Below are 26,456 nucleotides of genomic sequence, written 5' to 3'. Positions count from 1 at the left end.
AATTTGGCTCCCCTTGTGATGTCAGAAGGGGATCTTATTATAATAATACAGCCCCTTAATCTGTACTATCCAACCACGGCACTGTCATTTAGTGCAAAGAGAGAAAATATTTGACAGCACAATTGAGTTTTAATTTCAACAAACCACCATTATGGCGATCAGTGTTTGCATTTCATCAGCTAAAGCCAAAGGTATACTAGGGATGTCGGCGTATGCGCGATGTCTGCATGACGTCATTTTCGTCATCAGGAGGGTTTGCGGTCGTTCGTGTGCAGTCCAAAATTTGAAATCGCTTGGACAGTGCGCTTACAGTCCGTGTTCAACAGCTCATGTGTGTTAAAATATTTAGACGGGACACTCCACTACAAACAATTATACAAATACAAAACTGTCATTTTTTTTACTTCTTACAAGAACAGAAAGCTGTGGAGCATGTTCATTACCATAATGTTTGATTTCTGTTCTTTGTTGTCTTGTTTGTTCTAAACTGTGTTTGCAATGATGGATCAGTTACTTTTCTTCACCTATCCTAATGTTTTGATGTACTGTAAATGTCGCCAAATCAGTGCTGCCTGGTAGAGTAATAATTTGAATAAGAAATAATTTATATTGCGTATAGTGTTGAACGCGGCTATCGGCGTGTAGTATACTTGGAAAGCTGCGCAGACGTGTGCGCGCGTGAGCAGGTATACCCCGGCCTTAAAGGGACACACCCCAAAACGACACATGGTTTCTCACACCTACAAAGTGGCAATGTTATCATTTTATATAATTTTAACAAATAATCTGTGGGGTATTTTGAGTAAAAACTTCACATAAGTACTCTGGTGACACCAAAGATTTATTTTACATCAAAAAGTTTTGTGAAGTGTCCTCTCTTCACTCTGGTGTTTAATGGTCTAATTTAGGCTGTAGCTTAAGGTGTCAGGTAAATATTTTGTAAGTACGCAAAAGGATATATTTTAAATATGCATAACAAATGTTTATTTAGTATCACTACTTTTCTGTTAATATAATAACATTTGTGTTATATTGACCACACAGCTTTCTCAATGTCAGTATCTGCAAAGGGAAAACTTCTCTCTAACTCATTGTGTAAATGTTTGTCTTACTGTGCTTACTAAACTTATTAGTAATGTTGTGTAGCAAAAAGACATTTGCCTAGCAGGACATTTAATGACAGATTTTGGTTGAGAAACTCTTTTGTCTTTTATAAATCTGTCTGTAATGCTGCTGGAAGGTTGCTTGCGTGAACATTTATCTTGATTCTCTTACCGGCGGCCACAAAGTTTCACTTACTGACTACCTGAAAGTGAGAATAAGTGGCATATTTATAACAGCAGAACTCGAGCTTAAAATATAGACTAAGACAAAGATTTTGCATGGATTGGAGCGATGAATCTACTGCAGATTACGTGTCCTTGGATATAATGATTTTCAGTTTTTTGACAGTATTTGATTATATTGAATGGCATCAACCATTTTTAAAGTGTAAATAATTATATTGTTATATTCCTACATATTGCCCACATACAATTTTTTTTTTAAGTCTTTGTGGAAAAAGTTTATAGTAATAATCAAATAGATATAAGATAGCAGGTCAGGTTATGAGTCACTTGTAGAGATAACAAGTACTTGTGTTTTTAGTCTTGTGTAGTAACATGATGTTTGTGTGTCTCGTAGCCCATGACTCAAGCGTGACTCTTTCAGTTCCAGCACTTTACTTTTACATAATTACAGCTCTGCTTTCTGTTGTAAATCTATCTGTACTGACTCACTTCATGAGCTTGTCGTCGGTTCACGATGCCCTCGAGGCTGAGAGTCTCTGTCTGTACCGCCTCTGTATTAGGATGTTTTATTAGTGCATCTGTATGGACAGGTAGAGTAAAACTGTACGTTACACCACCGGTGTGCATTATTTTCAAATGATCAATAGTCAATTATTCTGCTTATACCATGATTACTACAAACATTGCTCTAGTGCTTATTTTAAAGGTGCCATAGAATAAAAAACATATTTATGTAGGCATAGAAAAATAGTAAGAGTTCTGTACATGGTAATGTCAAACACGATTGTTTCCTCCTTATGTAAACCTCGTGCATGCAAAAGACCGCTGGAAAACAGACCAATCTCAACATAACACTAGGGCTGTCAAAATTGCTCAAAAATGACGTTTGAATATTCTCCCTAAAAAAACACAACTATTCGAATATCTGGTTTCCCATTTTTTCCAATGACGGGCATTACGTCAATAACAGGACAAATTAATACAAAGAGACATAACTACTTGTATAGGTAGTCTATTTAAGTTTAAACATATTTGGCAATGTATATATTACATCCACGACACTGATCGGTCTCATGTCCTTACCAATGAACGAAATTAATTTCTGTGTTATGACCTTTTGTCATGTTGCAGACAAAGAGCTTGTGGCGGGCGATGCAAAGTAAGTGTCAAGACGTGACTGTTTAGCTGGAGTTACACACATTGTGGTCTCGTCCACACTGCAAACTTTCAGGAGTGACAACCGCATTTAAATGTGATGATTGACACGATGCCGTCTCGCGTGCTTATCACTCACAGCTTTGACCAAAATAAATTAACAGCATTATGTTTTGCAATAAACCTCCGTCGTGTCGTTGTGTATTGTACGCATTTGTGAGGCTGTGCGCGCTCTTGCTGTGTTGCCAGGTCCTCGTCTTTTTTGTACTCCGAAACCATTTTAGTGCTTAACCGTTTATGGCTTTTGGCTCATGAAGTGATCAAGTTTTTGGTGTTGTTAAAATGTGAATGTGCCGGTCCCAAATTTTGATCTTTGAACTTATTATTGAAATTTTCTTGTTGGCTGTTTTTTTAGTGCAAGATCTTGCAACACTGAGCAGCAAATGCTCGTGCCTCTGTTTTTCTGTACTGCACATACAAAAGACTTTTTCCCCTTCTAGGAATTTATTTTTTTCAGAAGAGAGACCTGTCATGTCCATGATGCACGTTTAAACACTTTATGAACTACTAGTTGTTCAGTTCGGTTATGTAGGCTACACACTATGCAAAGTTTCTGTAAACGCAGTTGTCACTACCTGCATTTTGCGGGAGTTAATGCGGTTGTAGAATGTGATTTTCAGTCCCGTAAATTACTGAAGTGTGTGTGTACAGAACAGGATTAAGCATTAAAAGTTGAAGTGACAAACGAATTAATATGCAGTGTGTACAGGATGCTCATTTGGGTGCACATTTTCGAGATGTGACATCATGTTGCTAGTGGTCGAATTGTATGCTAACAACTTTATCTTGCGGCTCAACAATTTTACCTCCTACCTACCAAAATTCAAAGTACTTCCAGACATAGCTTTTTGGGGGTTAAAATCGCTTTCTCTGCTGCGGTCGACTTTCTGCCATCTTCCATGCAAGACGCGTCAACTTTCAACAGTGACGCTTTCAGACAGTGTGACTACTGTGACCTGTCCCTGAACCAGACGCACTAGCGTGCCCACTCACAAAGCAAACAGCCACGCCTCTATTACCGCAGGCGTTTTTTTTTTAATTCGAATATTAATTTTAACATTCAAAATTCTTTTTTAAACTATTCGAATATATATTTGAATTTAGAATATTCGTTGACAGCCCTACATAACACCAATTGTGACGTTACAGTCCAGATGTACACCCACAACATTAAGTGCAATGTTGTTACAATGCTAAAAACAAAATAGTGACTTGAGTTGGCGCTATATACTAGTTAATGTCATAGTGACTATGACACATCTATCAATGTTTTCTGACGTGGTTGGAGACTTTTGGAGAATGATGTGAATGCACGTATCGTCCTTTTATCTTAACAAGCAGCGGGTGCTGCTGCTTTTGGCCCTATCGCAAACACAAAGTCTAATAAGCACTACTTTTTCATCTTTGAGGTGAAAGGCAAAGACGTATTCTCCACGTCTGTGGCATGTACTTCTGCTCTAATGAAGCACCTCACATCGTCGCATGCTGCCACAAAATAGTGGTTTCTCTTCAGTATTTCTTTCATTCATTTAACGGATTTAAAGGTGACATAGAATGGTTGAACAGAGTATTTATCCTTGTTCTGTGATGTGACATGTAGACAAAAAATATTTTGTTTGGGTCGATAATGCCTTAGAAGCTTCCTAAAAACCTCTCTCAGATAGCTCTATTAGTGTGGGGGATTTTAAACAAGTGGTTTTGCAACTATTTGGCTCCCCCTTCTGGCTTAACTTGCAATCTCATTACTGATTGGCTGACTTTGCTGCCACTCAAAAAATGTAGCCAATTATTTTAAAGTGGATGGGCAGTTAGATGCCTGTGATGTCATAAGTATCAGTTTTTCAGATTGGGATGTTTTCTGGCTGACATTTCTAAAAGCGGAATTTCTATGAGACTGAGATGTTTAGCATGTTTAGCACTTTTTGTATGTTTGTGAATGTGTGTAGACTACCATTATTCAACAAAGACAAGGTAAATATGGTTTTTCATTTTCTGTCCCCTTTAATATTGGAAGCATCCAAGTTATTTGAAGTTTCTTTTACTTGAACTTTTTTATGCAAAAGTAACGCAATAGTTACTTTCCCTGGTAATTAGTTACTTTTACAATGATGTAACACCAGTTACTAGGGGTGTAACGGTACGTGTATTCGAACCGGACCGTTTCGGTTCAGGGCTTTCGGCACGGTGCACACGTGCACCGAAAGGCCGAATGCACTTTGTGTGCGCCTGTGCGGAACATAATACGTGCATTTCCACTAGAGATGCGCGGTTGGCGGTTACAGCCGCGGACTCCGCGGATAAACCGCGGATCGGGCGGATGATGTGACGAAAAATAATATTTTAATTAAATACGGGCGGGTGGCGGATCGACAGCTTGTTATTAGCTTTGTCCTTCAAAGCATGCGACCTTAAAGGTGAGCACTATGTCCATCAAGGTGGCAGGCTCAGAAGTTCGCGAAGAGAACTGAAATGAGACGGTCTAGCCTTCTGAGGACCCATATTTGGGTCACCTGTTGCACGCACCCCCAGTAGCGCCCATCGCGCCTGTCAGCAATAAACAGCGGAGACATTTCTGACTTATTAAAATAAATATGTAATCAGAAAAATATGAATTTATTTGAGAAAATATGACACATTGATGTAGATTAAACTATTCAACAGTATATCAAATAATCAACCTAGAAATATACGCAACATAAACCGAATAATATTAACACAAAACATAACTTATAATACTAAAACAGTGACAAGAAAAAGTTTTCTAAATACACTTTTATATAATAAAGGTTTTAATTGTTTGGGATAGCCTCGGCTGTTAAGGATCCATTCGTTCTATCATTAACAGCGCGGAGAAATGAGGACGCATTTTGACACAGCTCTTATCAACGCCGGCGAAGGAGGTACGTGGCAAACTCAAAAAAAAAATGAGATTTAAAAACAAAGGAAATAAAAGGTCAGAAAAGGGTTGCCTGGAATAAGTTTTACAAAGTGGTAAATCAGGATGACACCAGTGCAGACTATGTAATTTGTGCGTTTAATTTAGGCTATTTATTTATTTATTTTTGTCTCATGTCATGGGCGCCGATCGGAGACTGGTCTTTATGATTTAAAAAGAAAGCATTTAAGTGAACAGTAGGCCTACTAAACGAACTTGAAGCAAAAATAAATTTCAGCAAATGCAAACTTCAATCAAACATAGTAAGAGGTGAAGTATAGCTTTAGCCTACAGAAATGCTTATTGCATTAATTTTTAAATGTGTGCGAGGTCCGTGCACGCCCTCCGCTAGCAACAAGTGGCTAAACAAGCATTAAATATTAATGACGTTGAGTTTATTGTTTTATTAATTTATATTCACAAAACTTATCAACAAAACATTGATTAAAATTAAGAGACAAATTATCTGAAACGAAATTCATTTTTAAAGTAGAAAACAAAACTTAAATTAAACTCGAAAATAATGTCTGACCCATTACAATTCTCCCTTCATATTGCCCTATATGGCGTTTAAAATTACAGTCTATCTTTCGTAATAAGCTAACTAAATTTAAACAAAACATAAACACATTACAACAATATTCAAACCCAACAATACTCAAACATAAATATAAAATAGACATTATCTATGATGATCCATGTTAAAACAATCCGATATAGCGTGTATAATAGCTGGTTGGTAGATGTTTACTATTTATACCTCCATTTACCTGAATAAAATTATTTTTACTTTGAAAATGATGCGCTGTCACGTTAACATCAGCTGTTCGTTTACATAAGACTCCATCTACATTTACACACAGCGCAACGTCTGAGTTCTCAAACTAAAACAGGGTCTCCAGCGTTGACGAACGAATCCATTTATGAGGGTCGAAAACGGTGATGTAGTGTAGATGAAAGGCGTAAACGTAGCAAAAGTAACGCTTTTTAAAGGATAAACGCATTAATGTAAACATAGCCTGAGTTCACACACTGCTTATATTCTAGGGCTTTCTAGTCTCGTGGCTGTCATCAGCAGCGGCTGTCATCAGCAGCGCCTTGCATCGCCCAGTCAGCGGATGGCGGGCGGGTGCGGTTTTGAAAACTGGTCAGCAACGTTGGTGCGGATGGATGGCGGACGGATGATGAGTTTTGTGATGCGGTTGCGGATGAAATAATAGCCCATCCGCGCATCTCTAATTTCCACACGAACATATTAAGTGGCGGAAGTCTCCGCGTTCAGCGCAAGTCTTCTGTCAAACATATAACATAATTCGGCCCGCAGAAAGATTTTTATTTACTTAGTTGTATATCCGTTTGATTATTGATGTAAACGTTTACGTGTCGTATCTAAAAGCGCATGTTAAACGCGTGTCAACGCGCTGCTTTGTTCTTTCAAAAGTGCGTGAGAGGATGCACGTCTTTCGTTGCTACGCATTCATGAGACGCGCTTTCTGTGACAGCAAGAATAAGGAATGCGTGATCAGATTTTTCATCTGCATATCATGTCAATCATATCATTGTCACAATGCGATCAGCTGGTCGGGACAGAGAAGAGCTGTAACCCGGGCTTACTCAGCTGTTACTCAGCTGCGGAGGGGTTCGTTAGTAAAGTCACAGCTTACATTGATGACACAAGCAAAGATTAGGAGAAAAGTGCAAAAAATCAAAGATGGCTATGTATGCAGCTCACTAATCTCAAAATGAGTGTATAATAAGTATATCATCATGTTGCTTGCTATGCAGTTACACATAGAGCAGTAATATTATTTTTATACAGAGATGGTACATAGCCAATTCAATTCTGTGAGTTAAACAATCCAAAAATAAATCAAAACAGAAAATTTTTAGTGGCAAAAATGTAGGCTAATAGTTCATAAATGTATTCAGGAATTGAATTTGTTAGTTCAAGGTTTTAGTAGAAAAAGTTTAAGAGAAGGTTAAGAAAAGAGTTACCTTCTGTTATAAAATAATGTAAAAAATAACTTTGCAGTAGTATTTTATTTATTATTTTTTCATTTTATATATATTTTATCTGTTATATTTTAATAAAGTGTTTAAAAAAGTGTAAACAAATTGTAAAAAAAAGTTTAAAGTAATAAACAACCTGCAGTTTAATGTTTGCATTTCTCCCTTACTGTACCGAAAATGAACCGAACCGTGGCTCCAAAACCGGGGTTCGCACCGAACCGTGATTTTTGCGTACCGTTACACCCCTACCAGTTACTAACTCGGTTACTATTTGTAAGAAGTGCGTCTGCATGATTTCTTGTTTATAAGCATTTTTTATCAGACTCTTAATAGATACTGCCTAAAAGTGTATTTCTGAATGGCCTGAGGGTGGGATTAAGCAGATTTGAACATGTTGAGGGCATTAGGTTCATATCATTATCTCATTTTTAACAGAGGTGGTGTTTAGCACCTTTTATATCTGAACTCTTCATGGATATACAGTATATGAAGTGTGTTGTCATTTCTTTGTATAAGAGATCAGAACAGACACTTTAGATTGAGTCCATTGAGCAGGTTTTGTTTATTCAGGTGTGGATGGAAATGTCTCAACTTTAGCTTCTCACTTTTAATGTGAAGAGATGTGTATATATGACAGTCTGCAAAAGAATCTGGCCTTTTTCTGAACACATTTCTCACTTTTCCTAATCAGGTCTGTTAATTAGAGTGAATATTCAGTGTGCTTATGAATATGGATCACATCTATTCTTGAGGTTTTTTCATACTGTGTTGACGTATCACCCTCCTGTTGTTTCTTCATGGTATTTCACAGTTTTAGCCGTCTTTCATTTCTCTCTCTCTTCTACCTCAGATCTCTGTAAAAATACTCATCTCACTTCCCCTATAGCTCAAACGCTCTTAAATCAAAGTGACCTGATCACTGCACATTATTTCAGAAAATTCATTTCATAAAGAAAAGTTTCCACATTGGAATCTATTTTGTATCCTCCATCCATCTGGCTCCATTCTGGTACTTTTAATGCTTCAACTAGTCAAAAATGGATGTTTTCTGCATAGAGCTTTTGGAGGCGGCTGCCTCGACCAATTATCGTGCCTGCCGTCATGTGTCGTCAAAGAAAACACGAACAATCCTTGGACACAGCGTATTATCATCTGTAAGTGCAGTTGCGGCCTTATGCCTCTATGGTGGCGCTGTTTCGTTGTCAGCACAGTGACCAAAACTTTACAACAATATATGGAGTTTCCTTCTGAGCTATATCAGGTGTTATGTTAGCTATAATTCCTGGTTGTCATTACAGATATAAGCTAGGGATGCGCGATAATTTGCATGCGATAGACATTGTGCATCTCGTCAGTGAAGCCGGTTCCTTGATTAGCCGGAGCCGCATTTACTGCACAAAGTCGTAGTTTGCTTGTAATAGGGCCTGCGATAATCTATGCTCAGCTTGTCAGTGAAACTGCATAAATGCCATTATCTGTACTGTATTCCAACTGTTACAATAAAACATCAATTGAGCAATATAACATGCACTTTTATTCAGTGTATATAAGCAGTATTTAGCTTTTTATGATAAAGACACTATTGATACAGTGAGAAATTTACATTCTCAGGAAAATAGCCGCTTATCAGTTAATCGTTATTCGATCGATAAGGTCAAATCAACTAACGATTAATGAATTAATCGATCATTTTCATCCCTAGTATTGGTTCTTCCTAACCCCAAATTATATTTGTAAACATAAAAAATTGCATCTAAAATAATGACTCTTTAAAGTCTTACAATGGAAATGAATACACCAAACCAATGAGTCCTCTGAATTAAACTATACCAACATGAACCAGATATGGATTACATTTATTATATGTTATATTTTTATACATTCTCATTATAAATTTAGCATGTATGAAGATAATTAAATCATTTTTACAAGGCAATTTAAACTTTATATTAAACATAAGAGCATTGGTCTTGTAAACAGATCTGAAATGATCATGTGCTGACTGTCGCGCGTCACATAGACGACAGAGTCAAGTGAGATCTGCTTTTTAACTCGGCGGTAAGTTTGATTTCATCTCGATTATCTAATGATTCATGCTCTCTATCATTAAAAACGGCCAAAGCAAACAGCACGCGCCGGGTTAATAAACTTGCCAATGACGGCTCACAAACATGCGGGATAGGCTATGTATGTGTGCTTCAGAGGTGAAAAGTAATCAAGTATTTTACTTCAATAAAGTACTTTTTTTTTAAGTATCTGCACTTTATCAGGGTGTTTTTTTTTTACCTGAATACATTTTAAAGCATAATATCAAACTTTTTATTCCACTACATTTCACAATAAATATACTAAGTTACATAAAAAATCTAGTACCAACTTATGTATAATTTTATTTAGTAAAATACTCAAGTTGGTACTAGATTTTAATGTATTTAACTTGATAGTCGAGTAAAAAGTATAAAGTTATGCATCAGAACGTAGTGAAGTAAAAGATAAGAAAAACACACTGATAAAGTCCACATACTTGAAAAAACATTTCCTTGAGTAAAGTAAAAATACTTAAGTACTTTACACCTCCGGTGTGCTCGTGGTCAATGACGGTCACAAACACGCTCAATAGTGGGGTGTGTGCTTGTCAATGACAGACATTAAATCCGCAGTGTTTTTTGTGGAAATCTGCGGGTGCGGATTCCGTTTGGCCCTGGCTATCGCAAAAGTTTGTTTTATTTTAACTTTGCTTTTTTAACTAAATGAACTGCTGCTATGCTGATTTTAATTAATTGAATGGTTCATATTTGTTCTTTTTTTAATTATTAAACACTAAAAAAGTTACATGTGTGTATGTGCCACGGTATGTGTGCATCAGGAGAGCACCAACTTCACTTCATTTTGAGCCAGGAAAAACCTTGGTTGGTTTTATAAGCAAGCATCTCTGTTATTTGTGCTTGTTTTTAATTTTCAGAAACCCATAATAATGCTTATAAACTTTGATAGATTAAACTACTTGTGTGGATAATAAAACAGGAAGATTCTTTATCAGATAACTTGATACTTTGTGCTTGAATAACCTGAGATTGGACCGTATTAGGCATCTTCGAAATCAGCGTTGTGTTGTTGACTACTTTGTTGGATGTATTCTAGATCTGCTAGATTGTCAATCGTCTGCAGGAAGTCCTGCTATTGTTGACCGTTTGAAATAATAAACTACTTTGGTAAACTCATTGTGTAGCAGAGCGTCAATAGTGCATGAATAATTCTTTCCTGTTTTTGCAGGTTTTGCGTCGTCAGTGGTGGTGTGTGTGGGTGTGTGCGTGTCTGTCTGTGTGCGTGTGTGTGTGCGCTTTGTTGTCCCATGTCGATTTATTGAATCTGCTGACACGGCCTGTAGCCTGCCCACCCCAAACCCCCCCACCTCAATGTCCCCCCAGGCCCCGCCCGTAGATCGTGGTTGTCACGGCAATGACTCTCGGAGTCATAATTCACTCGTCCGCTCTACTTCTGTTCCACTCTATCACCAGTGCTGTCATCACACCCCATCCCCCTTTTTAATTAGACAACAAAACAAAAAATATGAATATTCATAGAAAGAGTCCTCATTAATATGCACAATTATGCAAATCAGCGTGCAATTAAGCCGCTTCTCTCCAGAGATGTTTGCGAGTGTTAAGGCGCAGAAGGAGGTTTCGGGAAATTTCTGCACCATAAATCTTTAAAATTCTTCAGTTCTGTGTGTCAGTAGATTGAGATTTAGTGCAATGTTGATGCGTTTCGACAACATTTTCTGCGTGTGGAGGGTTTTAAAGCCCCTAAGGTTTGGTTGACGGGTCACCTCATGTCAGCGGGTGATGTACTGAGACACTTTATTGCACAAAAGCCACGTCAGGTGAACTTTACCGTGCCCACAGGAAAACTGTGGTGTGTGTGTGTTTGTGAACCTGTGCTGTCAGATGATACGCATACACTCCTCATATTCTGATCATGTGGAGATCGACTGATGCACTGTTTTTGAAGTGTTGATGTGATATTCAGTTGATATGATATGTTTTTCCCTCTTCAGGATTGGATGATAGAAGTGGTCCGGGCTCTTGGGTCTCAGGAGAAACTAACAGTGCCTCCTACAACATACGGGTGAGAACACACACACACATAACGTCTACATGAAAACATCAGTTCACAACAGTCTGGATGACAGACAGATGAAATATTAAAACTTTTAGATAAGATCTCAATGTTAAGGGTATTCTTGTCATCATCAGCACATCTCCTTATGTGAATATAGATGTCTCTGGAAGGCATAGACTATAATAGATTGATGTTAATCAATATTTATTACACAGCTATCTAAAATGCTTGATTCTGATTGGCTGGTCGCGACATTCCATTGTTATTCTGAGATAACAACCACTCAAAATTAATAACACAGTAACCTGGATGCTGCCAATCATTTTGACAGGTACAGTTTAATATTACACAAATTTAAATATAAATGTCTTTTAATAACACATGACATTATTTTTACAAATGATTAAACCAAATAGTTTGTTTATGACATCTGAATGTCGTATCTTAAAACCGAAAGTAAGCGCGTTTTCCTCGCTGAAGGTCTGCATTTGATAAAAATGAGCTAATAAAATATTTCCAATCAATCGTGATCACACTGTTGGGGCTTAATAGTGTTTATGCGCAACTTACTTCCATGTTCCTTCAAACATAGTAGAGGGCTTTCGGTTCTGTATGATCTACGCTAACATGGTGCTGTTTTCATACATGAAGCCTTCAGAAGCTACCGAAGACAAGAATAACCAATGTCCAGTGGATCTGCTTGTTAACATCTTAAACCTGAGCAAAGGAAAATATACTAACTTCTTTATACTTTATAGCTTTTGACAGGCATTTTCTTCTGACATACATTCAGATATTAGAATAAAAAAGAACATAACACAAATAATAATATTATGAATAATACTACATTGTTTTTCATTGCTCTATTGGTCAAATGTGTTTTAAGTTTCCTAAAGTTTACATATGAAGAGTTGTGATCTTTAAAGGGAATATGATGATCAGACACCATTCAAACCACACACACTCAAAAGTGCAAATACAGAGAGACGCGTTTCAAAAAGCAAGCAAACATAGAGTTCCTGACAGGACACATATAAACGAAATGATCTTGAAATACCACAGTATTATTTATGTAATAAAAACATTTCTAGGTCTTAGGGTGCTTTCTCACCTGCCTTGTTTAGTTTGGTTGAATCCAGGGCTCAAAATTAACTTTTTTATTTGGTAGCACTGGTGCTCCCAACTTTAAAGAGTTAGGAGCACCAGCAAAAATTTAGGCGCATCCATCCAAAAATTAAAAAGCACCACAACTACAATGTAAATGTTAATAGATTTATTTTATTAAAAACTAAAACACCACCACCAGGCTTTACACGTCCTATGGCCAGTATTTAAAAGTTGGTCTTCTATTTTATTTTTTTTTGCTGCATAAATTCCTAAATTAATACCCAAATGTCGTTGAAATAGTATAGCAGCAATAATAATTTAACAATTACAGGTAACATGATTAAGATTTTATAGAAAATCTAGCAAACAAGTAAAACACTGATTAATTGTGACATTACAAAAGTGACCCTAATATATATTGGTATTGATAACTGCATTACCAAGATGCTTTTACTACTAAATAGGCAATGTTTTAAAAAATACAACAAAAACATACAATCAGCATTGTCGTATTCCACAGCAACATGGACCACAAGGATGTTTGTCGAATGTCCATTCACCAGCGCATGCGCGCACACACCATTAAACACACTGACAGACAGGTCGGTGTCTACATCAATAATAAACACATTTGTCATGACACGTCTTGTGTTTTTGGCACTTTCGCCATGTTTACGCAAGGTACGTCTGGCGCTTAAAATGTTTTGATTCCGCCATTAACGCCGTTTTACAGGATTTACAGTAAACACAGTAAGTTACATTTTCATAGCGGAGACACTCGAAATCTTTAAGCCACTCTCTCTGAAAGGTTTAACGTCAACTCGTATTTTCCGGTGGTGGAGTTACGTTTGAATCCGGATCGTCGTCAAAAAATACAGTAATAACCTTGGCTGTAATCGGCTCGCTCTCGTCATGCTCGCGACGCGTTCGTCTTTTCACATTTCCGCGCTTCACGGCAACAAGGAATGACTGACGCTCATATTATCCAATCTGAGGTCTTCATTAAACGCAAGAACTTAATGGTGAGATTTGATTGGTTATGTATCGTTGGAGAGAACACTGAACCTGGGACAGCGCCAGCACGCAGGATCACAATCAACTCGCGTCACAACAAAATGGGCAGTCGCACAAATGCTCCCAAATATATTTTAAGGTCGCACAGATTAAATTTCGGTCGCATATGCGACCAAAATGGTCGCAATTTCGAGCCCTGGAATCGTACCAGAGTTCACTTGGTGTGGTTTGTGAGAATCCAGCAATCGAACTCGGTGATCACCAAAAGCGGTCCAAACGAGCGGATGAGACCTCCTTGAAGGGGTGTTCTCGTGAATATACAAACTAAGTATTCTGACCACGAATACAATCAGAACCTGCAGTTGTCTCTCCATACTTTATACCACGGGTCTGTTGAATGGTGTATTTTGATTGGCTGAGAAATGTTCCGTGGGTATGCATTAATTTCTGATAACCGCACACCTAACTTGTCAAATGTCTTAAAATGGGCACCAGAGCAATATTTGTGGTAACCGTGGTATAAGAGGAATAATTGACTCTTGGCCTTTGAATTATTTGAAAATAATGCACACCCGCGGTGTACACCTTATTTTCTTATAATTCAATGGCCCATCGTCAATTATTCCTTACATATAAACAACGGAGTGATGTCTGCTGTATTTTTCTCTTCTTTTATTTACTTCAGGGGGTTCCTTTGGAATTTTCCACATGTTGGATTCCGACCAATCGAAAAGCAGTTTAGGAAATGCGTTCAAAAACACGTGACCAACGAATGACGTGGATGGGTACACATGACTGCTTTTTGGTTCGTTTCAACTGGTCCAGACCAAAGAAATCAGTGTGGTGTGAAAAGGAGCCAAAACTTCTAAAAAATCTACAATATATCATTTTTGCCTTTGGTCCGGACCAAATGAACCGAAGTACAGATGTGAAAGCACCATTAATGTATAGATTAGAAGCAGAAACCAGGTCTGTGCTTATCTTAAAGAGACAAGTATTTCATAATCACATGGGAAGGTCATGCGTAACGTGTGAAATGCACACTTGTGAACCATTTTAAACAATAAACTGACAATAGAAACATTAATTAGCATCATTCCACATACAACAACATCTGAACGCTCCTCTTTCTCCACACCTGTAAACACTGGAGCGGTACTTTCACATAAGTCATGCGTGACCTTTTGATGTGATTACACATTATGTGAGGTCACGCTAGCGCGCCACATGGCTGGTGCAAGACAAAAAGGTGTGGTTAAAAAGTACTTTTTTGGGGGTTAAAAATAGGGATGCACCGATATGGAAATTTTGGCCGATAACTCTTTAAATTTGGGGGCCGATAACCGATATATATATAGGCCGATAAATATTCGTATTATTTTCACAATGAAAAACTCACAGACCGCAGACATCTTGTCTTTGCGCTAGACTAGCATACTCTTCTTAAGCCCGCAACACGTGTCATCTTCGTGCTATGTCACAGAAAGCACCAATCAAAACTCCACATGGCCAGCAATGAACTCCTAAAACATTTTACAGACTTTCTCAACTCTGTTTTGCTACTGTACATTACAATATCCATACACATATCACCATGCTTATAATGTGTGCGTGTGTGTGTAGATGTGTGTTTATAGGTCAGTGCGTGCGTGCGTGTGAGAGAGAGATTAACTGACCGTTGTTGATCTTCCTCCTTCCATCTCTCACCTGTCACTCAGATTAAATGTGTGAGGTCATCATGTGTAGTTGTAGTTTCATCTATAAGAAGTCTGTTGTTTTACCTGATCTTATAGCACTTTAAACTTGTGCTTAATTTTGTAACATTTTGTTTTGAATGTATGTCTGTGGATCTCACATGTGTGTCATTGCTTATGTTTGTGTGTTAGGCGTATGGAGAGAGCACCCATTATCCTGAACCTGACGGTCTGGCGGCCTCTTCGTTGTATGGTTTAGGCATTGACGGTAAGTGTGTGTGTGTGCGCATCTCTACTTTTTGATCTGACATGTGGTTGGTATGACCACAATCTTACTCTCTTAACTCTTTCCCCACCGTTGAGGAGTTATCTCATAAAGAGAAACCGCTTCCCTGCCAATGGCGAGTTTTTACGGCAATCCATATTTTTTCTATTTTCCACTAGGTGTCGCTTTTACCCAACTTATAAAACATGGAAGCATCCACTGATCCAAAAACAGTAAAAACTCTGTGTATGTTTTGATCATCGTTCTGAATCTGATCTCTATCAAAAGTCAAAAAGAGAACAAATTAAGATTCTTTCATTTGATATATTTGTATGTTTATATATTTAAAGAAGAGCATTTTCTGGAAAACATTTCACTTTTGTGAAAATTATAAAATATGCTGGCGCTGGCTAGCAGCTTTCTTTTTAAATGCTGACCGGGAAAGAGTTAACAATATAGTTTTCTATAGTTCCTATATGTGTGTGTGTGTGTGTGTGTGTGTGTGTGTGTGTTATCTAACCATGTGGAGATATTTTTGATTTAATGAATTGTCTTTATTAATGAAATGTTCTTCATCTCATCTGTTTGTTTGGTAATGTGATAAGTCTGGTGTCAGTGTAAAAACAGTCATGCTTCACAGGTTTCTATCTGGTGTTGATTTCTCTTCATTATTTTTAAAGCTGGTATAAACTGAGCCGAATATGTATTTGTCACAAGTGGCCCAGTGTATTGTGTCGGACCGCCCAGCCCTAATCTGACCCCATTTCTACTGCTCATCAGCCTGTGAACTTTAAGCACACACCAGATATCCCGCTGTCCTGAGCCGGTTTAGGTCACACAGGGATTTCTGTGACAGAAGATGGAGGGTTAATCCCCTTCCAGATAGACGTTTCTAATGTGTCTCATCTTAAACCCATAAAGAGCAGAGCTGACTCGCCCGAGCGCTCGCATACACAGAGATGAAGTCCACCTGAGCACACTAACATCACTATCTACCCTTCACCTTCAGCTCCATATATTTGTTTTGTCTCTGTATACTAACACACCTCATGGTTGTTTTTTGACATCTTATCAATGCTCTGCATCATCATGCTGTGCTCATATCATATGTATTTTGGTTGATATAAGCTTTTGTTACTAACCACCACCACTTACCTGCGTGTCTGATGTGTGTTACAGGTAAATCTGACCGAGGTTACCCGTTTGGCACACAGGTAATTTTAGTGCTGCCTTTAATAAGTTGTTGACTAATTGTGAGTTTGAGCCTGTAGTCTGTCTGATCTGATGTCTGATCTGTGTCCTGTCACGTGTTGTTTTAGTCACAGCTCCTGTCGGGTGATATCGGCGTCTCTGGTTCAGATATGTATAACCGCAGGAGGTTGCCGGACTCTGCCATAGGTGAGATGAGCTGATGTTGGCTGTGGGTTTGATATGATTTATATAGGGTATATCCAATCGGTTTTATTTTTTTCTGTAAATTAATAAATTAAATGCAAGTTATCAGAACGATTAAACTTATTATACATTTTATCAACAGCTTATTATTGGTTTGCATTCAAAAGTAGATTTTGGTAGTGTTTTAGTATTTGGGTAATGCTTACAGAATTTCATAGTAAAATCCAACATTGAATCTTTTCGTCAGACTAAGTGCTGTTAAATTTAGTGAAAAGTATAAATGAAAACGGATAAAAAACAGTTTGTGAGTCATTAAAACATTCGAGCCTCTGCATTAACACTGTGTATGTGAGGAGGGTCTTAAATTTTAATTTCTCCGGTTATTTTGTGGTCCCAGACGGTCTCTTCGACATGGTTTTCAGAATCAATGATAATAGTTGAATATGTACATTCACTGATTCTGCGGGACCGTGACAGCTATTTTTGTAAATTAACTCTCACGATTTTAACCAGGTTTTGGATATTTCCTAGACAGCATGTGAATTACTGTCAAGGCTTATTGTCTAATGTAACCTATCGCTGGGCTAACTATGATTATCAATGTGGATTATTTTAAGAGATCATTCAAAGGATGGCACACACACATCTATCGTTGTACGTTTGTGTAACATTTAAGCTAAACAATAGCGCAGTTGCTGACTTTTCACCTATAAAACAAAAACTTGCTGATTTGTACTAGATAAAAACAACACACCTGTCCAGTACATATGCATCGATTATTTTACCTGATATGAAGTGTGCACTGCAAACACTAGCATTATTTATGATCGTCTCCATCGAGTCTGTACGCCGTATTGCATTCAACCCCAATTGTCTTCTTGATTTCTGTGAAGAAATGTCTGCCAGGATCCTGTAAAACTTTAGTTTTGAACCAAAAGTGCTGTTCTTTCTATTCTGACAGCCAAAAACACAAGATGACTTTTTAAAGTAAAAACCTCAAACTTTTAGCGTGCCGGCTATATGTACCTACTTTTCCTCCAGCTAGAGCAGTGACGTGTTATATAGGGGTCTATATAACGTGCCTGCTATGATGCCCATCCTCATGTGACTCTGTGTTGGTTTGCTTTGATCATCATTGGTGTTGTTCAGTGAATAAACCATTCATGGACTTTAATGTCTGATCTGGTGGCTTTAAAATAATGTTTCTCATTTCAGATCCACCTCCTAAAAAGATCCGTAAGGTTCCTCCTGGCCTGCCGTCGTCCGTGTCATCGGTGAGTGTATGAGTTGATCTGGTGTCAGTCTGTTCACACTTTAATGATAAACATAACCTTAACTATTCACTTGCACACTGCAGTACAAATTATTTACCTTTATTGGCACAAACTAATATTTTCTTGATTTCCTTTAATAAATACTTTTGCAGTTGTTTACATGTCATTAAACATGTAAATATGCTGTTCTTGCTGCATTTACAGCGTCTACAACCAAAACCTCTTTAAAGTCTAATCGTTTTGATTGACCATCAATGGTTGGAATAAAGGCGCTCCAAAAGTGATCCCTATGATATGGTTCTGGTGTGACCTCTGCTATTAAATATACATTACAACCATTTTTAAAATGATATTTTTATAGTTCACGTTGTTGCCCATAGTGTGAACGGCCCTCAACAAAAAGCATTTTCCCATACTCCATACATACTGTGTGCTAATTCAGATGTAGTTTCTATACGTGCAACGATTCTTTACTCCATTTATGGTAGCGTTTCCTGTGCATGCAGTCGTGCATTCATGCATACACATGCATGCAATTAAACAACACCCTCCCCTGACACACACACACACACTGTTGGCTTTAACTTGCCCTTGCACATCTCTGTATGTGTAAACCTCACAGGTTTCGGGTCGTTACCATTGGCAACAGTCTTCAGTCTACTTGATGTCTTTAGGTTACAGGAATCACTTCAGAGTAGAATATAGGCTGCACGTATATAGATATAGACAATATAGCTGTTTGTGTCATCTCATCTCATGTGTAATTGAATTGTGTTTCTCATGAACTGAATGCGTATGGCAGCGTTCGTGCTAGAGACCGCAGATCATGTGACCATACGTAATGAATTTAACCCCAACAATAAAGTAAAATAAAAAATCCTTTGTTTTAAAGGAGGAATGAGTCAATATATGGAGATGAGATGATTATTTATACATCCACACGAGCAATGTTTTCATCAGATCATCTACATTAGTCGCTCGTGTTGTGTTCCTGTCATCATGGAGATCTTCATCTTTTCTCTTTTCTTTTCTATTTCCTCTGTCTGTCTTCTTCGCTGTGTTTCCAGCTGTCTGTGGTGTTGGCTGATCTCCAGGAACAGGCAGATGGCTTTGTAATTGGGAATGAATCTTTCTCCTGTTTGTTTATTTTCCTCTTCTATAGCATCTTATGCACTTAGTTTCATAAATCTCACTTGATTCGTTTTTGTGAAATGTTTTGTTTGGTTATTTTTCAGTTTGTTGTGTTCAGTTTGACAGAAGCAAAACCTCTGAACGTCGAGTTGAGATTCTGCTTGTCTCACACTGATGGTCGTTCGTTCTTTGTTTTGCCTGTCAGGTCTATCAAAGTACAACGAGTGACAACTATAACCAGGACAACAGCGGATACCCTGGATCCAAACCTGGAAACCTTTACACCCCCTCCATTTACATGCAAGATGTTTATGGCGTGCATGCGTCTGTCCGTCTGTGTCTGTCCGTCCGTCCGTGTGTGTGTGTGTGTGTGCGTGCGCGTTAGGGCTCCAACAAACGGTTATTTTTAGAATTAATTAGTCGACTAATCATCTATTGTTTCGACAAATAATCAGTACATTGTGAATGATTATTCAGCTTTTTCAATTAGTTAAAACATTTATACACATTCAAACTAATAAATAAAAATAAAATCACTTCAGCATTTGTAATAGTTGTTTTAATGAACTTTGAACAGGTCATTCTCTTAAGTTTTTAGATTTCTGTCAAACTCAAATTACACACACATTCTTTCTAAGCATTGTTTAAATATTCTGTTCTCTCTCAATAGAAAAAATAAACACAAAACTAAGCAGCATTACAGATTACATTTTTTTAACACAAACATCTCTTGTCAGCAATATTAAGAGCTTCTTTTCTAAAACAGACTATAAGATCTAGAAGTGTTGCTATAATAACACTATTTATTATTACTATCCTGACTCCTTAACTCGATCAGTCTTTATTCTCCTAAAACACACTTGTAGCCAATCAGCAGTAAGGGGCGTGACATTGTTGTCTGGGTTTCGTACGTGTCTATCAAAAAAGTCCAGTTTTTATTGTGGTAGGGGTGTGTTTGTTTAGGTGATTTCAAATGTCAACATTGGCTTTCAGAGATCATGCACCCCGCCTTTAAAGGGGGGGTTTAATGGTATTTCAAGCATTCTGACTTATTAACACAGTTATAGAGTTGTTTCCTCATGCTAAACGTAGGCAAAGTGTCAAAACCGCAGTTGGGCGTGTTTCAGAGTATTTCTGTGCCGAATGCACTTCGCCAGGGTTCCTACAAGTTTCGGCTAATTTTTTTCAATTACGGTTCTAACTGACGTTTCAGGGGTTTTCGATACGTATCACTTCTTTATATGGGCTTCCGCCGGAAACCTCCCCTCTCGGAAAACCCCGCCCAGCCGTCAGTCAGCGGGAGACGCTAGAGCTTGCTAACAGCTTATCACGCCACTCAGCTTTGTTTAATTTCAAAAGTCAACAAGGCACAACAAGAAGTGTGTTTTTGGATGTAAGGAGAAGACATCCAGCCTTATGGAAACAATGGATATAGTTTATTATCCGGATTAGCAGCGGAGTTTTGCGTGTGTGTTTGATGCGGTGGATTTTCAGAACCGGGTCATGACGAGTTACACGTGGTAAGTAAGACTTCTGTCTTATGTTGGAAATAGGCGCGTGTATATTATATAAATGACACGAACATGTAGTGAATCATAAGTTAAAACAGTGTTGTATAGTGTTGCATGACTCATACTCGCTCCTCCTGCGGTAGTCACTCCTCCTTCTTCATTTTTTCGTACATTATCGGAAAGATTTGGTAAAGCTAATCTTTCTTTTATAAATCTGATTAAACTAAAGACTCTTCAGAGATATAAAGGATGTCATACTACTCTATAGGTACTCCAGATTGACATCAGAAATGCAGAAACAGCGTGTGTTACGTGAGCTTTAAGGCATGTACAAATCATAAACTAATAAAGAGTCATCATTAACTACAACAAGACTCATAATTCAGTGTTTTTAATACATTAACTAACAACTAAAAAAACATGTCATATGTTGTACTCGATGATGACTCTTCATTAGTAACTTGCATGCATTAACTCAGCATTAGTTCAGGCTGAAGTTAAAATAAGTTAATTATGATTCAGGAACTCTTATTATAAAGTGTAACCATTATATAATTATTGTTAATATTATTACTATCAGTAGTACTGCATTCTCATTGATCTAATTAGGGGTGGGCGATAAACCGGTAGACATAATTAACCGGTAGAAATTTGTCAACCGGTAGAGATTTTGGACTATCGTTTCTATCGAGGTTACGCGCTCACGTCACGCTCCTGTGCGCGTGCTCGCGACAACGTAACGTTTGTACACGTATTTAAGCACTGCAGTTTTAAAACAAGTTATTTTAAGCTATTGAAACACAGACAGCAGATCTGTATGCGTGCGTTCTTTATGTGTGTCAGGAGCGGAAAAGTCGCGCAACCGCTGCTTTTTCTGTCTGTGAGGAGCGCGCAAGTCGCGCGACCGCTGCTCATTAAGCTCGTGAGCATTTTCCGCTTTATTGGCCTTAAATACACATATGCGTCAAAATTCCCATCTTTGCAAGCATCCTCATAAACACGACCAGTTAGGTCTTAAGAGAAAGTAAACAGCTAAAAGAGAAAGCGCATGTGTAACAGTGTTTTGGAGAGGGACTTTGGTCTTAAAGGGGAAGTTACCTAATTTTGCTCCTGTCTGTCACTCGTGTTAATCAAACAGCATTGAGAGAAAATCTCTCACTGCTCCTGATTAAATCACTTTTCTACCTTAAATAAAAATATATATAGGCCTATACATACATGAATAATTTTTTATTATCATTCTCATATCATTCACTGTTTATCTTCAGAGAGCTTGAGTTTTGTTTGTATTTATCTTCTTTCTATGCTTGTATATGTTTTTTGTGAGAATTATGAACATTTCTATGGTATTAAAGATTTAAACCTTATTCAAACATAAAAAAACTCTACCGTGATACATATCGTTATCATGATATAAATTAATCCTATCGTGATAGAAGATTTTGGTCATATCGCCCACCCCTAGATCTAATAGAGATTCACCACCAAGATAGTTAATGTAGCTTCAGCTGGAGATCACTTAAGTTACCTCTCACCGGCTCCTCTTGCGTCAGGATATTTCCTCTTTAATGTTGTGCTCCAGTGAAAGACAAGTTCTGTCTTTTATGTATTAAAGGTGCAGTGTGTAATTTTGAGAAGGATCTCTTGACAGAAATGCAAAATAATATACAAAACTATATGATCAGGGGGTGCATAAAGACCTTTTTATAATGAACCGTTATGTGTTTATTACCTTAGAATGAGACCTTTTTATCTACATATACATGGAAGTTGCCATTTTGTGCCGCCGTGTTTCTACAGCAGAGATTCTCAACTCTCGGGATCCACTTTCCTGCAGAGTTTGGCTGTAGCCCTGATCAAACTCACCTGCTTGCAATTTTCTGGTATTCCTGAAGTACTTGATTACTTTGCTCAGGTGTGTTTGATCAGGGCTGGACCTAAACTCTGCAGGAAATTGGGTCTCGAGGGCCAGAGTTGAGAATCTCTGTTTTACAGAAACCCTTAATGGACAAATGTTTTTTACTAAGTTGTCTCTGATGACATGTTTGTCCGGTGATGGCTACCGTAGCTTCTCTATGTGATTTAAAAAAACGAGGGGTAAGCAGTGGACTGAGCCATTGGTTGCAATTTGAAATTGTGTTTTCATCTTTTCATCTTCTATCACAAATTTGTAAGGGCTGCATTACACTTTAGCGCTACAGCATCATAGTGGTCAAATCACAACATTGCATCACAATGACTATTTGACGTTTTCTATAATGTCGACTAATCGTTTTAGCCCTAGTGTGTGTGCGTCTGTCTGTGTGTTTGTGCGTGTCTGTGTGTGTGCATACATTTATTTATTCACGTGTGCTATTTCAGTGAAAATGTGTTTTTATTGTTCTTTCATGCATTATTCTTATAAATGAATATTTATATATGTGATGACTGTGCATTATTAAAAGGTGTAACACAACATATCTTTAGTTGTATGTTCTCGGTTTAATTTTAGATGAGCGGTGTGAGATGAGTAGTTGTATTGGTTAAAGTTTCTCACAGTGTCTTTATGTTAACAGATGGGATTCCAGAACACTGGGGACAATCTGGATATTCACCTGTGATGAATAACTCTCCTCACATGGCTCCATCCGCACCCTTTATTAACACACAGGTGAGTCTGAGATTTATCAATCACTCAGCACTTTCATCTCAGAACACTTCTGTAAAATAGTCAGAGAGGCTTCTGTGTCAACACAAACACGTCTTGTAAATGTTCTGCGATAGTCTTCACGGGTCCACTTTGATCCGAAAACCCGAGGTCCGACCCAAGACCCAATTGGGTTGGGGTCTAAAAGTTTCACGTGTGCCTCGGACACTGGTCGGTTTAATATATTAGCGGGTAATTTAGAATTAATGTGTTTTTTGTCAAACGAACCCGAAATCTCTCTCGGGTTTGTCTCGGGTCGGGTCTTTCTTTTAAAAAAATGTATATGCACATCGGGTTCGGGTATAAAGTGATTCGGGTCATTTCGGGTTGTGTACATCACTCCCGTAAAGAGGACCTACAGTAGTAACATTGCTGTAACATTCACAGAAAGTCCTCTGTGTGTATAAGATCATTCACCAGTATGAACTATAAACCATTGACAGCCAATCAAATCCTTTTGAATTTAAAGTGCTCACGTATTTAAAATGACACTGACACTTTCTGCTAAAGTCATAAAACCCTTTCACTGATCATGTTTTGTCAGGTTGGGTTGGTTAAAAACCGCTCCTGATGTCATTACTTAGACATTTATATTCTTTTTCTATTTGATGAGCCACAGACCTCAAATAGTTCATTATGCCAGACCTCTATGTGGAAAGTGATGATGAGTCGGGGGATTCCAGCCATTTGATTGGCTGATAAATGTGTTTGTGGTTAATTTGTAAATAAATTTGACCGCATGTGTTTGTGTTGATCACAGAAGAGGCAACCTTTGCCCCTGTCCCCGCAGAACTACCAGCTACACGGTAGTGACGTCAATCTATCCACAAACTTCCACGCGGCATCTGCTGGATATGGAGTTCCCAACCACACGCCGCCCATAAACGGAACGGAGAGCATCATGGGTAAGAATTTCCACCCTGACTCCACCACAGACCAGAGCGAGACGGGCGGTCGACTTTATTGCTGTGACCTGCTGTGTAGTTCATCATAAACGCACGTGTTTCTCTCTCTTCTTCATTACAGCAAACAGAGCCGGAAACGCAGGCAGCTCGGGTGCTGAGATCGGAAAAGCTTTGGCTTCGGTGAGAATGACATTCAGTGACTGATTCCTTTATAATTTACACCCAGTTTACATGAACTAATTATTTTTCAATGTAATATCTGATATTCAGAATATCTGCTGTGGTTCTTTGGACATTGAATTGTGTTCAATCATTCAGTAAATTAAATCGCATCACTGAAAGACTTGTTTTTATATGTTTAGATCTATTCCTCTGACAATAATGGAAACAGCTTTCCTTCCACTCCTTCCCCTCCTGTGGGATCTCCTTCAAATGTTGTCGCGTGGGTTTCTCTCTTTGTAAATGACTCTGTGGTGCCATCTGTTGTGTGATTGTGTCAACACAGTTTTAACCATATCTACACACACACACACTGAGAGCTTATTGAGCTTTGTGTTTGTGTCCACAGCGTCAGCATCTCAGTGGCCTAAAGGTTCTTCTCAAACAGCTCCATCACCTGGTTATGAGGCGGGACTGCAGGTATTTGTTGTATCAGCACATGAACAAAACATCTGTTTTTAAACACTATTAAAAATATCACTCATATAGATGTGGACGCTACAGCATGATTTTTCATGACTGCTGGCTGCTTTGATTTGGTCATTTTCTTTCTACGTCTTCCGTTTTGGTGTGTTATTTGAAGAGTGATGTCGATCATTTGGTTTCTGTGCAGAGTAAGCTTGACGATCGTCTGGGTGAAGCATTGAACGTGATGATGAATCATGCGGTCGGTGGACAGGGCTTGGCCGCAGATATGCAGAGTTTATTAAGCGCGGCGGTCTCTGGTCATGGCGTGACGGCTCTGGGGTCCCTCAGTCAGGCTTTTGGCCTCACCAGTCGGCTGCAGGGCATGGTGAGTTTAAACTTGTCTTACTGCACAGAGTGCATGCTATTATTGTACATTTGTTATTGTCTGTCCTTTGTGTAATTAAGCTAACTTTTCTCTTTGATGTCTAGATGTCAAATCACAGCGATGATGGCGCAGGTTTACTGCAGGGACACCACGCCTCTCATCAGGCTCCGCCCACATCCCAATCTGACGGCTTTACCAGTCAGTGACTCTCTCATTATTATTGACATTTAATTGAGATTCAATATTTTTATTGCTATTTTTAACATGCACATTTTGGGAAATGTTGTGTAAATGTGCTTTAGTTTCTGCACCAAACAGAATATCAAGTATGTGACCCATACTGACAAAATGAGTCTCAATGCACACAGTCTAATTTTGAGCTGAAGGCAAAAGAAAATATAAATGTCGACTTTGTTGAAATTGAGGTTTTTATAAAAAATAAATCTCTCGTCTAGCGAATTCAATGCTCAGCCTAAATAGTCATTAAGCATCTAAATTGATATTTATTTGTGAGAGATGTACCATCCTAAATGTTTAATCTAATTCAAAGATGCGGTTTCACTCACTTGAGCGTCTGACATTGTGCTTTTGTTTTTTAAAACAGGCAGGAATTAGAAAATAAAGTGCAGGACTTGATTCATGTTTAAAGTTATTAAGAGAGATAAAGAAACAATAAAACAATAGAGACATAAAAACAATCTTCCTCATGCTGACTGACACATCTGATGCGCAAGTGTGTGACACCTTATATATTTATATATATACACACACATGCACAGGATTACAAAAATATCTGTTTTGACAAGAATTCACGCAGATATAATCTGTTATGTCTTAAGTGAATGTTTGGTTAACTGTTGTGATGTGTAAGATTATATTAGATCATTACAG

General features: G+C 38.1%; 1 protein-coding gene across 3 annotated transcripts in view; it reads left to right on the top strand.

Annotated features, from left to right (window-relative positions):
• The window catches only part of tcf3a (transcription factor 3a), a 41,201-nt gene that overhangs the window by 7,027 nt on the left and 7,718 nt on the right, over positions 1-26,456 (top strand). For all 3 annotated transcript variants that reach the window (XM_073857945.1, XM_073857944.1, XM_073857943.1), the window contains exons 4-16: positions 11,507-11,577; positions 15,579-15,654; positions 16,831-16,865; positions 16,971-17,049; positions 18,262-18,320; positions 19,657-19,759; positions 23,521-23,612; positions 24,409-24,553; positions 24,675-24,733; positions 24,916-24,997; positions 25,125-25,192; positions 25,386-25,565; positions 25,670-25,763. In XM_073857945.1, coding sequence (XP_073714046.1) covers positions 11,507-11,577; positions 15,579-15,654; positions 16,831-16,865; positions 16,971-17,049; positions 18,262-18,320; positions 19,657-19,759; positions 23,521-23,612; positions 24,409-24,553; positions 24,675-24,733; positions 24,916-24,997; positions 25,125-25,192; positions 25,386-25,565; positions 25,670-25,763 — 1,143 coding nt within the window. The remainder of the gene's footprint in view (positions 1-11,506; positions 11,578-15,578; positions 15,655-16,830; positions 16,866-16,970; positions 17,050-18,261; positions 18,321-19,656; positions 19,760-23,520; positions 23,613-24,408; positions 24,554-24,674; positions 24,734-24,915; positions 24,998-25,124; positions 25,193-25,385; positions 25,566-25,669; positions 25,764-26,456) is intronic.

The sequence above is a fragment of the Misgurnus anguillicaudatus genome, chromosome 2 (assembly GCF_027580225.2).
Source record: "Misgurnus anguillicaudatus chromosome 2, ASM2758022v2, whole genome shotgun sequence".
Classification (NCBI taxonomy): Eukaryota; Metazoa; Chordata; class Actinopteri; order Cypriniformes; family Cobitidae; genus Misgurnus; species Misgurnus anguillicaudatus.
The sequence above is the reverse complement of the archived record's forward strand: the minus strand, read 5'-3'. Positions and strand labels throughout refer to the sequence as shown.